Below are 15,068 nucleotides of genomic sequence, written 5' to 3'. Positions count from 1 at the left end.
ACACACAGACTCCTGCCCTTGCCTTGGAATGGTGAGAGCTCCACTCCCTTGTTTCTTAGTTTCTGAACAGATTTTGTTGTTTTTGTTTATATTCAGCTAGTAAACAGTTCTTCATTTCTTTAGCAATTTAGGTTCCAAATTTTCTGTAGGTATCTGGCCCTTGGCTTGTTTCTGCCACTTCTGGCTTGACAGTCTGTTGTTGAAATTCAGTTTCTACAGACAGCAAACATTTGTTTGCTGGAAAATGTGGTCCCCCCCAAAATGCCTAAATGTGTTGTGCTTAAAACTTTGATCCCTTTTGTATCGTCATAATTTTGTGTAGACCTAACTTTGAGTAAGTGGATGGATTCATGTTCATAAACGTGAGTATGGTGTTCTGGTTCCTACAGTTTGCAGTGGGTTTTGAAAGCAAGTTCATTGTTTTAAGTAACAAAACCCTTTTACAGTATTCACGTTATGCTGTCCAATCTCTGCAGGTGCTGAAGAGAAAATTTTGGAAGAGTTTAAAGAAACACACAATGCAGACTCTCCAGATTTTCAGCTCCAGGCGATGATCCAGGCTGCTGGCAAGCTAGTGCTGATTGACAAGCTGCTGCCAAAACTGAAGGCTGGTGGCCACAGGGTGCTTATCTTTTCCCAGATGGTGCGCTGCTTGGACATACTGGAAGACTACCTCATTCAAAGACGGTGAGGGCCACTGTACCGTAAGAATAAAAAGGAAATTAAAAAATGACCTTTTACTGGGCTCCAAGAGCTTTACCTCGAAGTGACATTTATGATAAAGGGGATGAAGTGGGCAAAATGTGTCACATCTCTTTTTAAAAGCTGTAGATGTACACGACAGTTATTCTATGTGATGACTACAGTAGGATGCTGCATACTTTTGTGGGCAATTTTGTTTCCCGTTTCTTTCTTTTCACTAGGTGGGAATAGTTCTTACCTAAAATTGAAATTGTTATTTTACTGTTAAGAGGTGTCAGCTATTTTTAGAGTTTAGATATTTCACTGGAAAGGAAGTAAAATAAAATTTAATCTTTGGGTGTTTAACCAATTGTATAAAAAGCTACAAAACATATTTGCTTTGAAATTATTTCTGATAAATAATATCATTCTGTTAATATATGTCCCATATTGTAGTACTTTCTTAAAAATAAAAAAAGGAGCAAGTATACTGTAGCCATTTGTTAGGCCTCCTTGTTAATACTGACATTTTCTAGGTACCCGTATGAAAGGATCGACGGCCGAGTAAGAGGCAACCTCCGTCAGGCAGCTATTGACAGATTCTCCAAACCTGATTCGGATCGGTTTGTTTTCCTCCTGTGTACACGGGCAGGAGGGTTAGGCATTAATCTTACTGCTGCTGATACCTGCATCATCTTTGATTCTGACTGGAATCCCCAAAATGATCTCCAGGTAAACAAGAAAATCTTCCTGGTGCCTTCTTTCTTTTCTTTTCTTTTTTTTTTAAGTCATTCTTCTATGACAGAGAATTGCTGGTCAAACCAATACATTAAAGTCATGTGGTCACTCAGGCAGTGTCCTATGATCGGGGCAAATGAACCAACCAGTAATCAATTCATTAGTAATGTAAAAGCAATTTCTTAGTATGTTAACCCTCTTCTAAACTGCACCTCTAGTTATTGGAACAGATGCTCCTACACTGACAGTTGAGTCTTTTCTTTCTTTGGTAGCCATTAATTTTCTTTTTCTTCCAGGCTCAGGCTAGATGTCATAGAATAGGACAGAGCAAATCTGTGAAAATCTACAGGCTGATTACAAGAAATTCTTATGAGAGAGAAATGTTCGACAAGGCTAGTTTAAAGCTCGGTCTGGACAAAGCTGTGCTGCAGTCCATGAGCGGGAGAGAGAATGCCACCAATGGGGTAAGCCACACTTGCCCAGATCTTTCATTCATTCTGCCTCCTGACTTCATTTAGCTGATAGTGAGAAATTATCCAGCATCTGATTATTATTTTTTTTTAAAGATTGGCACCTGAGCTAACAACTGTTGCCAAACTTCTTTTTTTTTTTTTCCTCCTGCTTTTTCTCCCCAAATCCCCCCAGTACATAGTTGTATATTTCAGTTGTGGGTCCTTCTAGTTGTGGCATGTGGAATGCCACCTCAGCATGGCCTGATGAGTGGTGCCATGTCTGCACCCAGGATCCAAACCAGCGAAACCCTGGGCCACCGAAGCACAGCGCGTGAACTTAACCACTTGGCTACGGGACTGGCCCCTGATTATTTTTTGACATCAGTATTTTAAGCATATTTTGTCACATTTCCCTTTGTTATAACTCAGGTTTACCCTCTTGAGAAAAATAAAACATTTGTGTAGTCTACAAATATTTCAGTTCTAAATTATTTTGAATATTTCTCTAAAACAGGTACAACAGCTTTCCAAGAAAGAAATAGAGGATCTTCTACGAAAAGGGGCCTATGGTGCCCTCATGGATGAGGAGGATGAAGGGTCTAAATTCTGCGAGGAAGATATTGATCAGATTCTCCTACGGCGAACTCATACCATCACCATTGAGTCTGAAGGAAAAGGTTCCACATTTGCTAAGGTGGGAATTGATCTGAAGAGGCAGGTTATCTACGGACATGTAATAGAGTTTCCTACAGAAGTGTAATAGTGTGTTGTTCATCTTGTAAAGTGCTCATAAGATGCATGCATAATGTTTACTTTATATTGCAAATTAAGAAATTAATTATTACCTCCCTATGGAGCCCCTAATGCACAAGACATTCTTTCTTTGTGCTTTGGGTTCTCTTCTGTGTGTATGGCACCAGTCAGGGCCCTCACCTTGTCCTCATCCCTGCTGCCCAGCTCCCCAGCTAATCCTTTACCTGTGTTCTCGACCCCATCCTCTCCATTTCTTGTGCTCCTACGCCCTCATCATCTTCCTTTGTTCCTGAGATCCTGATTCTGGCAGAGCCTCTAAGAACAGTCAAGTCACTCCTATCCTTAAAAAGTCTTTCATCTGTTTTCCCCTCTAGTTACAACTCCATAACTCTCCTTTGGTAGCTAAAATCCACACAAGTGTTATTTACACCAGCTGTCTTCTCCACTGCCTCCCTTTCTACTTAATTTTCAGCTTCCAGCTTGTACCCCTCCCTGACCTCTCTATCAGACCAGCTCTGGCCAAGATGGCCACTGAGCACCAGGCCACTCTACTGAGAGCCCCTTCTGAGGTTTCACCTAAATGTTTTTCCACCCATTCACACCCAGGCCCACTCTACACTTTTATTTTTAACAGCTTTATTGAAATGTAATTTACTTACCATAAAATTCACCTATTTTAAGTGTACAATTCACTGCCTTTACCATATTTATAGACTTGTGCAGCTATCATCACATCTAAGTTTAGAACATTTCCATCATCCCCAAAAGATCCGCTTTCCCATTAACAGTCAGTCTTTCCCTCCCTCCCCTCCTCTTCTCCTCCCTCCCCTCCCTCGCTTTTCCTCTTCACCCCTCTCCCCTCCCCCTATAAGGCCTTGGCAACCACTAATCTGTTTTCTGTCTCTATAGATTTGCCTACTCTGGACATTTCATATAATTGGAATCATACAACACATAGTCTTTTGTTTCTGGCTTCATTCACTTAGCATAATGTTTTTGAGGTTCATCCATGTTGTAGCATGTATCAGTAATTCCTTCCTTTTTATTGCTGAACAATCTTCCGTTATATGGCTATGTCTCATTTACCAGTTGATAATGGACATTGGAGTTGTTTATCCATTCACTAGTTGTTAATGAGACTTGAGTTCTTTCCACTTTTGGTTATTATGAATAATGTTATGAGTATTTGTGTGCAAGTTTTTGTGTGAAAATATGTTTTTATTTCTCTTGCATATATACCAGGAAGGGAATTGCTATTAACTGCATGTTAAACCCTTTAAGGAACTGCCATACTGTTCTAAAGTGACTGTACTATTTTCCCTTCCCACCAGCAGTGTTTTTGGGTTCCAGTTTCTCCACATCCTCACCAACACTTTTTATTGGCTGTCTTTTTGATTATAGCCTGTTAGTGTGAAGTGCTGTATCGTTTTTGGAAAAATGTTCAAATCCTTTATTCGTCTTTTGAGTTGTCTTTTTATTATTGAATTTTAAGAATTCTTTATATATTCTGGATAAAAATTCCTCATCAGATAATATAATTCACAAATATTTTCTCCTAGTCTTTTCTTAACAGTGTTTAATTTTAATGAAGTCCAGTTTACCCATTTTTTCTTTTATTGTTTGTGCTTTTGGTGAATTGTTTAACCTAAGGTTACAAAGATTTGCTCCTGTGTTTTCTTCTAAGAGTTTTATGGTTTTCACTCTTACCTTTAGGCCTGTGATCCTTTTTGAGTGAATTCTTGTGTGTGGTGTGAGGTAGGGATCCACCTCCCTCCTTTGCATGTGGGCATCCAATTGTCCCAGCTACTTCAGTCCTGAAAGCTCTCCTCCTCTGGACGCTGTGGCCCAACACCTTCTCCCTCAGCTCTTTCAGCCTCTTTTCGGGTTTTTTCCTCAGTCGGCACTTCAGATTCAGTATGTGCAAAACCAAATTCATCACCCTTGTCCCTCCACCCTCTGTGTGCGCACACACACCCCTGTTTGTTAACACTAGTTGGATGCCAAAGTTGGATGCTGAGGTTTTTCCTAGCTTCCTCCTCCTCTGTCCTGCTTCACATCCACCCGGATTCTAACTCCTTTAAAATACCTTTTAAAGTATATCTTTCTTGACTATCTCCTGTTTTCCATTTCTGCTATACCTATTCTCAGTCTTCCTTATTTCCTCCCTAAACTACTACAGTAGCCTGTTCTACTCTGTTCTACCCTCCATGCTCCAAGACATCAGTGTGATCTAACAGGTGACTTTGGATATGGTCATATCCATCTTGACATTATTCCCATTTTCAAAGAGTTGACTCATGTTAGAGTTTGGACTCTGTTAACAGGACATGCAGGGCCCTGCTTTACCTGGCTTCTGCCTGCCTCGCCAGCTTGATCTTTGACTACTCCCCCGACTGCCCTTGTCCCTGGCCATGTGACATGATTGCCTTTCTTCTCCTCTCTACCTTTGCACATGCTGCGCTGTGAACATTTCCATGTGCTTTCCTGTTCCATGAGCTTTTAACATTCTGGTCCAGGCATTATATTCTGGAAAGCCTGTTCTCTCTTCCCAGCAATGCCCTCCCTCCACCCCTACCCCACCCCAACCTGCACCCTGCCTGACGGTAATTAGGGCCCTCTTCTGTATATCAGTTGCGTCTGATCAGACCTTTCTGGCCTACCATTTATTACGCTGCACTGTCATCTTTAGTTTCCCGATCCATCTCAGCCCCTGGATGGTGAACTACCTGAGGGACAGTCTTTCATCCCAGTCTGTCAGCTGCAGCGTCTGGCTCACAGTGGAAGAATGCGTACATGTTTGAGTGAATGAATAAACGAAAGCTGCTTTGCATTTTGCCTCTGAGGAAAGCATCTCAAAGTAATGCATGTTTTTTCCCCTTTAGGCCAGTTTTGTTGCATCTGGAAATAGGACAGACATTTCCTTGGATGATCCAAATTTCTGGCAAAAGTGGGCCAAGAAGGCCGAATTGGATATTGATGCCTTAAATGGGAGGGTGAGTGAGAGGTCCCATTCAGACCCTCTCTGATCTAACCCAAAGGTCCCCTTTTCAGAAGTTCCAAATGTATCTGCTGTCTTTTTTAGAACAACCTGGTTATTGACACTCCAAGAGTGAGGAAGCAAACCAGGCTGTACAGTGCAGTGAAAGAGGATGAGCTGATGGAATTTTCAGACTTGGAAAGTGATTCTGAAGAGAAGCCTTGCACAAAGCCTCGGCGGCCCCAGGACAGGTCCCAGGGTTATGCGAGGAGTGAGTGCTTTCGAGTTGAGAAGAATCTGCTTGTCTATGGGTAAGTCTGACTCATATGAAAGATGGAACTTTATTTTAAAAATAGTTAGACTTGCACTTGATGTAGGAGCGCTATATCTGTGTGTGTGTTTCTGTGACTCCCCATGGCACAGTCAAGCAAATGGTTTTGCAGCATCTCTGATGCGGCCCAGGGTTGTTTGGTTAAAGTGCTCAAAGTTGTTCAGATCCTCTTGGATTTGAAGGGGTACAAGTTTGTCCCTTAAGGAATTAGGTCAGATCCAAATTCACTTGTTGATTATAACTCAGAATAAAGTCTCAAAATTACAGAATCTTTTTCTACTTTGCCTTCACATAAAATTTACAACTCTAGTAATCTTTTAATATTTTTCCGTTATAAAAATTTGTTAAAGGCAATCATCTGACTTGTAAAGCTCTTCCAACTCTTCTGAAACATGAATTGATTGTCATTTCAGTTCTGAATGTGTTGTATTTCCTCTGCTGGACTACAAGTCCGTGAAAGGCAGGGTCCACATCTAAGTCATGTCTGCCTCTCCATGGTGCTCCCCATGGTGCTTTGGATGGCAAGATGCTCAGTAAATATCTGAATCTAAATAAGAGTTCTCTAGCATATTGTGAGACTGTAGGCAAATTCCATTCAAATAAAAAACTGCCATCCAGGGGCTGGCCCCGTGGCCGAGTGGTTAAGTTTGCGTGCTCCGCTGCAGGCGGCCCAGTGTTTCGTTGGTTCGAATCCTGGGCGCGGACATGGCACTGCTCATCAAACCACGCTGAGGCAGCGTCCCACATGCCACAACTAGAAGGACCCACAACGAAGAATATACAACTATGTACTGGGGGGCTTTGGGGAGAAAAAGGAAAAAACTAAAATCTTTAAAAAAAAAAAAAAAACTGCCACCCAAATAATATTTCTGTAGATCTGATGATATCCTGTCTTTGATTATTTCTTCCAATGGATCATCATTAGTTTCAGAATAAATATGAATATTCTGTTAACATGGCATACAGGGCTCTTATCTGGCCCTTGTCTGTCTTGTCCTTTCCATGGGGAGTCCAGGCTTCCCCTTTAATCTATCGTACTCCATCTCATCTGTGTCTTTCCACAAACTCTACCCACCACCTAGAGCAACCCCCTCCCCCACAAGCCACTTTTCGCCCACACACACCCAACACTCAGACTTGATCTGGGCACCATCTCCTGTCCTTAGACATCCAGGGCAGGCGTCACCTTGGCACCCTGTGCCAGAGAGTCTGGCCTGCACTTTCCATCACACTTATCACGTGGTGTCTTGACTTTGAGTAGTCAGCCTCTCCTGCTTGAGACCCAGTTAGCAGCTCCTTGGGGACCGGGGCTCTTTCTTTGTGTCCTGAGGGCAGAGTGCAGTGCCAGCAGACGCACAGTGAGTGCTGAATCACCGAGTGTTGATGGAGTAAATGAAGTTCAACTGAAGCCCATCTCACGTCTCAGCAGCTGTGTCACCTCCGCTAATTATCTCTGGAAGCTGGGCCATCTTTTCTGTCTGTTCTCACGTGGCAGAGAGGCTCTCCCCACCTAAGCCCTTTGCTACTTGCACCTGCTTCCATGTTTCAACCTAATGATCAACGTGGGTAACTTTAGAAACGCAACATACTAACTCCAGAAGGGAAGAAGCATGCGTAGGGCACACCGTCTTTCAGCAAAGCCCTTCCCTCCTGCCATGGGTATCACTCCGTATGGAACACCTACTGTTTGCTGGCACTGTGTTGGGATGCTCTCAGACACCAGATGCAGCTGTGAGCGGGGCTGTCACAGTGCCCACCTCAAGGCAGGCAGGGTAGCAAGTCAAGGTGGCACTAAGCTGTGACGATACTATGGCAGGGAGGCACTATGCAAATGGAGCACAGAAGCATGTCTCCTTTAAGACCCAGCTCGGGTATTATCTCCCCACTTCCGGGGCTAGAGGGAATAAAGGAAGGAATCACAGAAGGTGACATGTATGGTCTGCGATTCGATGGAAATCATGAATTGGCCAGGGTAAGAGGGAGTGTCGGGAGTTGCGTAGGGAAGAGAAGAGAGTTCCTGGCAGGGAGAACAGAGTGTACAAAGGCCTAGAGGCGAGGGCCAGCCTTGCGATTTGAGGAACTGAGAGAAGTTCATAGAAGCCAGAAAGGACCAGGCCGGAGCCAATGACAGGGCCTGCTGGGGCGTGTGCTGTGCTGCTTGCAGCCGAGGCCTCCCAGCTGAGCACAGCTCTCAGTCCTCGAAGCAGGCAGTGGAGGGGCCGTTCCTAGCCGGAGTGCCGCCCTGGTGGCCCAGTCGGCCATAACCTGGGGCAACATCTGCCTAGCTGCTGCGTGCTCTCGCTGCACAACAGCCAGATGCAAGAACACAACACTGTGTTTACCTGGGTTGTAACCCTAAGTAGACGGTTGAGGCTCAGCAGTGTGCTGTTTGGTTCTGCCCACAGTCTGTTCTCCCGCCCATTTTCCATGAGGACCTGGCAGTTGGCTGAACGTTTTTCCTCTCAGTGCTGTTGGAATTGGGATTTAGCACTCCCTGTTATAAAAGGAAACTCAAACCTGTTGACAGTCTTTGATTAACTATCATGGCGTCCCTTTGAGGTGGATTAAGGCAGCTGTCCTCGGTACTGCATCCTTGATTTGGGGACAGTCACACCCCCTTGAGTCACTGTTCATCTCAAATGGTTGGTCATCATCAAAACATACAAACCATGACAGAGAAGCAGAGTATGAAACGTCCAGGTGCCGGCTTGCTCTCATATCCTAAAAATTGCTGCCATTATCTGACTCTGACTGGGAAAGCCTGTGTCAGCCCTGTGGGTGTTACTTCAGTGGCAGTTCAACCGCTGCTAGGGGAGCAGCGGCCTTATGGCCTACTCTGTAACGGGTGTTTTTAACTCTTGCACCATAGATTGCCTTCCCATCACCTGTTGTAAAATATTGCTAGTTTTTTTTGTTTTTTAAAGCTTTTATTTTTCCTTTTTCTCCCCAAAGCTGCCCAGTACCTATACCAGTTGTATATTTTTAGTTGTGGGTCCTTCTAGTTGTGGCGTGTGGGACACTGCCTCAGCATGGCCTGATGAGCCGTGCCATGTCCACGCCCAAGATCCAAACTGGAGAAACCCTGGGCCACCACAGCAGAGTGTGCAAACTTAACCACTCGGCCATGGGGCCAGCCCCTCAAAATATTGCTAGTTTTGACCCAAGATTTCCTAACACTGTGGCCTGACTGTGAAAGTAAAGCCCCAAATCTAAACTGAAGGACACCATCTGCATGCTGAATATTTGCTTTGCAGCTGGGGACGATGGACGGACATCCTTTCCCATGGACGCTACAAGCGTCAACTCACTGAGCAGGACGTCGAGACCATCTGCAGGACCATCCTCGTGTATTGTCTCAACCATTACAAGGGGGATGAGAACATCAAAAGCTTCATCTGGGACCTGATCACGCCCACTGCTGATGGCCAGACACGTGCCTTGGTCAATCATTCGGGTAGGTCTGCTTCATGCTCTTCGTGCTGCAGGGTCACAGAGAGCCACCGGGGACCCTGGGGATACAACCGAGACCCCGTATTTCCCTGCCTCGTATGTCAAAATATCTAACTCTGGTACTATAGTTGGGATTGTGAAAAGCTTCTGTCATTATTATTATTACGATTCTAGGTTTATCAGCCCCCGTGCCGAGGGGAAGGAAGGGGAAGAAGGTGAAAGCCCAGAGTGCACACCCGGTGGTGCAGGATGCTGACTGGCTGGCCAGCTGCAACCCAGATGCCCTGTTCCAGGAGGACAGCTACAAGAAGCACTTGAAGCACCACTGCAACAAGTGCGTCCTGAAAGGGCCGGCGTACGGAGCTGGCTTCCCTCTGTGTTCATGCGTATAACTAAGGCCATTCAACTGTGCTGGCTGTCTTTGCACAGGCGTGGCCCAGTCACATGACAGCACACCTTTAGATGACTGATACTGTTTTTTATTGTGGTAAAAGATACACAACATAATTTTACCACTTTAACCATTTGTTAGTGTACAAGTCATTGGCATTAATTACATTCATAATGCTGTGTACCCATACCGCTGTCTATACCCAAAACCTTTTCACTGACCCCAATATAAACTCTGTACCTATTAAGCAATAACTTTCCCCCTCCCACCCCCCCCAAGGCCCTGGCAACCACCATTCTACTTTCTGTCTATGAATTTACCTATTTTGGATGCAATCATACAAAATCTGTCTTGGTATGTCTGGCTTATTTCACTTAGCATAATGTTTTCAAGGTTCATCCATGTTGTAGCTTGTACCAGAATTTCGTTCCTTGTTATGGCTGAATAATATTCCATTGTGTGTGTATACCACACTTTGTGTATCCATTCATCTGTCAGTGGACAGTTGGGTTGAGGGACACGTTTTGGCTGTTGTGAATAATGCTGCCATGAACATTGTGGACAGCTAAGTTTTAACCAGTGTGTCTGAGAGAATTATAGGTAGCTTTCTATGATCCTGCCTTCAACTGAGTGCTTTCGGTGGAAGGACTGGGGAGTTTACATGCTGTTTTTTACTTAATACCTCAGTTGCTAGGTCCTTTTTTTTCTACTTAAGAGCTTAGAATCATATTCCATACCTTTATTTTTAGGACTGATTATATATAATTGAAGAATATTGAATCTATCAATTTATTTCATTGCTTGGTGCTCTTTTATCTACATCTTAAACAAACATTTACACGTTGATTCCTTCCTTGCTCTGTGCCTGTGTTTTTCAGTGTCAGTAGTACCAGCAGCCCTGCCTCTGACCAGCTGTATCACTTCCTAGCTTTGTGTGACCTTGGGCAAGTTCCTCAAGCTCTTTAAGACCCACTTCCTTCTTAGTCACACAGAGCTCTGCAGCAACTGAATGAGCAATTGAATGAGGCCGCATATAAATAAATGAATGTGTATCTCTCTCTGAAAAGTAGCAACAGAAGTCTGCACAGAGAACGCTGGCAGCGTGCCAGGCGCTTCCTGTGGCTCGTCTGTTTGAGGTGTCGAAGATAAAGGGTGCCGTTGTATCCCCATTCACCTGACAGGGAAGCTGAGACTTGGGCTGAGTGATGGCTAGTTGAGGAACAGAGTAGATTGGAAGCCCAGACCAGGTGAGGGCAGGGCCCTTGCTCTCAAGCACCCTGCCACTCGGAATCCTCCTTCCTCCTCAGGACTGCCACATGCCTCACATGAAATGACGCCTGGAGAACACCTGGTCCCCCGGGTTGCACTGACTAATGGTTCTCATCCCTTTTTTAGTCACGATGGTGCTTTGACTGACAAATTTTTTTCCTTTTTGAGTCTTCAAAACCATTGCCTCAAACTATTGGTGCCTCAGAAACTTGTTAGTGTTGTAGCATAGTAGTTTTCCCTAAAATCCTGCCTTGCTTGTAGCTATTAGAAAACTTCTGTTTCCTTGTGGTCTCTGTGAACTTTGGGTCAATAGCCTTTTGAGTTTTGGAGTCAAACAAGCTGGAAGTGAAGTGGTTTAGCGTGGGAACAATGCCTCCTGTTCCCGATCCCCGTGCCATTGTGGTGGGTTTTAATTTCCCGTACTAATGTCAGTAATAGACTTCCATAGGGTACCCTCTCTAATTAGTATGTGAGAAGAAACTAGTGTTCTTCACATCTTTCTGTTCGGTCTCAGAAGACTGGCAATGCCTTCCATCTCCTCTGTGGGACAAGAAAGTAGTCCACTCGGTCTTCCTAATAGATCATGCCCTGAGAATTCTTGGCATCTAAAGTGAGGAAATATTTATGCCTGGTAAGTTAGAAATGAGAGCCAAATAGGGGGACCTCTTAGAAAATCATTGGCCACTTCTCTTCAAATGTTTCAAGATCGTGAGAGACAAAGACAGAGGAACTGTCTCGGGTTAAAGGAGATGAAGGAGCAGGACGGTTCAATGCCATGTATGATTCTGGACTGGGTGCTGGTCTAGAAAGTGATCTCTAGTGGGACAGCCAATGAAATGTAGCTGAGGCTGAGGGACTTGTTAGTAGTCACGTCTGTCTGACCTACCAAGTGCAAATTCCTTAGGGTCAGAGGCCACCTCCTGTCCATGTCGTTATCCTCCGGGTACCAACTGTGCCTTCCACAGCAGTGAGTGCTCAGCTTACCAGTTGCATGGGTTTGAATTTTTCCTCTAGAAGAAAGGTGACATTTACTGTTAGTTCATAAAACTTTCCACTTAACTAAAGTTCCTCTCGAAGAAGAAAACTTTGTCTTCTACCAAAAAGGAGAGAAACCATTAGGATCACTACCACTATATGAGTTTTGCTGTGAATAAAAGAGAATTCAGCCGAAGATGAAGAATATTTCCTTTGAAACTACGCTTTCTGAGCATCCTTTTTGTATAGAGATCCTGGCCAGCAAGTTCTTCTTTAACGAGAGAAGAAACAAGATACCAGCCACAGAGGCCTATGCTGTCATTTTTCTTTAGTCAGTTCAGTGCAGCACAGGCAATTTTTAATCTTATCAAAAGAAAGAAATCTGAAAAAATTAAAATGAGTTATCCAAAATGATTGCTTACCTTGGAGCATTTTCAGATATTTATAGCCTCACACCTTGCCCATCTAGAACCCACACTCGCCAGGAGCAGACCCCTGGTGGAGAGGGAGGTGTGTCATGGGGTACGTATTCATGTATTATCAGGACTATCCTGTTTTGGCGAAGCTGCCCCAGTTGTCATTTTGATGTTTTCAAGGATAATTGCCATGTCCTGGAAAGACAACGTGAAGTGGTGGAGTCAGAAGGCCTAATTCCAAGGACTCTGTGACCTTATGTATGTCACTTGTCTTCTATTACCCCAGTTTTCACATTTGTAAAGTGGAAATTATAACTTGCCCACTTCGTGACAGGGTTATGGTGAAGATCAAAGAAACTAGTTTCTGTCAATATGGTGCATTGCTTGTGAAGTATTCTGTTTAAGTCTATCATGGGATTATCTAGCTTGGGAAGTAGCACTCGGTATATCAGCTACTCACGGCCGAGGAGGTAGGCTTCAGCTGTCAGGCCTGAGTGTGCACCAGGGGCTACTCCGCAGGAGATGCTGGACTCGGAGTAGACGCAGGCCTTCGGGACTTACCGGGGGGCTGTATTGAAAGAATTATGTCTTAAGCCATTGAGGCAATCCAAGTGAGATTGAAAGTCTGGCTCCTAGAATTCTAAGAATATTTAAAAACTGATTCCTTGAAAATAGTTAAGAACTTCAGTGAATTAGGCACGTTTTAATCTCCTTTGGAGTGTTTTATTGTTATTTTTTAAGCTACAACTTAGGCTTCCAGATAATATAAACTAGAAGGAATAAAATATGCCTTCTATTCCTTAAAGGAGAAGAGCAAGGACCCACCCCTGTCCCAGCCCCATCGCCATCTTCCTTTCTCGGAAGCAAAGTTGTATAATCTGAACAACCTGACATTCCATATTGAGGGTTTATTGTAAGGTAGTAAAACCAGATTTTATATCTCGTTTATTCCTACAACTTCTGATGTGCTTCCAAAAATGGTATTAAGGCAGCAGCTGAGGAAATTTTATGAGATAATGAAGCAGAACAGTTACTGAAAGCCATCTGCTCGGTTGTTTACAAACTTGCTTCAATACTTCAGAGGCAGTGGTAGGGTACGTGTCTAAACTTCACAAGCTGCACTAGGTAGAACTAAATGAAGTGCGCCTGGGCCGGGCTGAGCTCGGTCCCTCTCTGTGCAGTGGGAGCGGTTGCCAGGCAGGCCTGTTGGAAGCCAGCAGAAAGCACCACACAGAGGTGATTATGTGCCACCATCTGTCACGCTTCAAGCCTACCATACAGCATGGCTAATCAGCCTTGGCAGGATGACGGATGAGCAGCAGCAGCTGCCAGAAGCCACTGTTGGCAAACAGTCCTGAAGTTAAGAACTTTCCCCCCTGTCTTCCTCTCCAGGGTCCTGCTGCGTGTCCGCATGCTGTACTACCTAAGACAAGAAGTTATAGGAGACCAGGCAGATAAGATCTTAGAGGGTGCTGACTCAAGGTTAGTGCAAGCGCACGTTTGTTCTGTACCTCCCTGCAATAATCCGGGTAGTCGGCAAACATCATGGATTGTGTTTCAAACCTTCATAAACCATGAGTAGCACATCTCCTTCTTTGTATCTTGAATGCACTGTTTGTCTATGAGCTTGGGGATGTGATGAGAATCGGGAAAAGCCTCTTTATATGTATGTGTGCACAGATAAGAAGGTGTGAACTAAATTGCTGGTGTTCTGAGATGACCTTTGAAATGGGACACTGTGTGATGAAGTTCATTTCCGGTCACGGTAGAAAGTGACTGACTTGTGCCCTTTCTTTTAACCTTTGCTCATTCCTCCACGATGCTCAGGTGCTTATCGTGGGAAACGGGCATGTGAGCACATGGATCATGTTGGTCACTTGGAATTCTTTTTTAATACCGGTATTTGTTTGAACTATTCTGTACACGGTGTCTTTCTAGTGAAGCCGATGTGTGGATACCTGAACCTTTCCATGCTGAAGTCCCCGCCGACTGGTGGGATAAGGAAGCAGATAAGTCCCTCCTAATTGGAGTGTTCAAACATGGTAAGTGACATTTCTGTTTGACCACATCTTGACTGTGTGGCTTTGTCTTTATTTACAGCTTTTTGCATACTCTTTTCCAAAGTCATAATATTAATGAGGATAGTTCCAAAGGGCTCTTGGCGTCTACCATTTTCCTGTACTAAAAATCTAAGATGAACTGTAAATATCAGATGCTGTTTTTGAATGTTTGTTGAGTATTTGAGAAGAAAACATTTCTCTCTTGGCTGTAAATAAAGCCAAAACCATATTTGTTTTAATAATAGCCAAGTTGTCCTATAGCTCTCCCTGAACTTTGCTTCCAGCACGGCTCCCCTTGCTAGCTCTGCCAACCTGTGTCAAAGTGGACGGTGGGCTTAACCTCTGCTATTAATCTGTACAAGTGCCTCCTGGGCTTTGTTCCAAGCAATATTTCACAAATGTCAGTGCTGAGAACTCGCGGCTCCCCTGAGTGGGATGCAGCCTTGTTAACTTTGAAAGGCTGGGGATGCAGAACTGGCATGATATATACAGTGAGCGATTCCTGATTATAATCCCAATTCTCTGGAGGTCGCGGAGGTATTCTCAGCAGCCCCGCCTGACTAAAGGGGAGAATG

General features: G+C 44.2%; 1 protein-coding gene across 10 annotated transcripts in view; it reads left to right on the top strand.

Moving 5' to 3' along the window:
• Nucleotides 1-15,068, top strand: part of CHD7 (chromodomain helicase DNA binding protein 7) — a 183,126-nt gene that overhangs the window by 151,753 nt on the left and 16,305 nt on the right. For all 10 annotated transcript variants that reach the window (XM_070630535.1, XM_070630533.1, XM_070630534.1 and 7 more), the window contains 10 exons: nt 477-687; nt 1,218-1,413; nt 1,716-1,883; nt 2,386-2,565; nt 5,507-5,617; nt 5,707-5,912; nt 9,187-9,386; nt 9,557-9,716; nt 13,826-13,915; nt 14,372-14,475. In XM_070630535.1, the coding sequence (XP_070486636.1) occupies nt 477-687; nt 1,218-1,413; nt 1,716-1,883; nt 2,386-2,565; nt 5,507-5,617; nt 5,707-5,912; nt 9,187-9,386; nt 9,557-9,716; nt 13,826-13,915; nt 14,372-14,475 (1,626 nt within the window). The remainder of the gene's footprint in view (nt 1-476; nt 688-1,217; nt 1,414-1,715; nt 1,884-2,385; nt 2,566-5,506; nt 5,618-5,706; nt 5,913-9,186; nt 9,387-9,556; nt 9,717-13,825; nt 13,916-14,371; nt 14,476-15,068) is intronic.

This window comes from Equus przewalskii, chromosome 8, assembly GCF_037783145.1.
Source record: "Equus przewalskii isolate Varuska chromosome 8, EquPr2, whole genome shotgun sequence".
Classification (NCBI taxonomy): domain Eukaryota; kingdom Metazoa; phylum Chordata; class Mammalia; order Perissodactyla; family Equidae; genus Equus; species Equus przewalskii.
The sequence above is the reverse complement of the archived record's forward strand: the minus strand, read 5'-3'. Positions and strand labels throughout refer to the sequence as shown.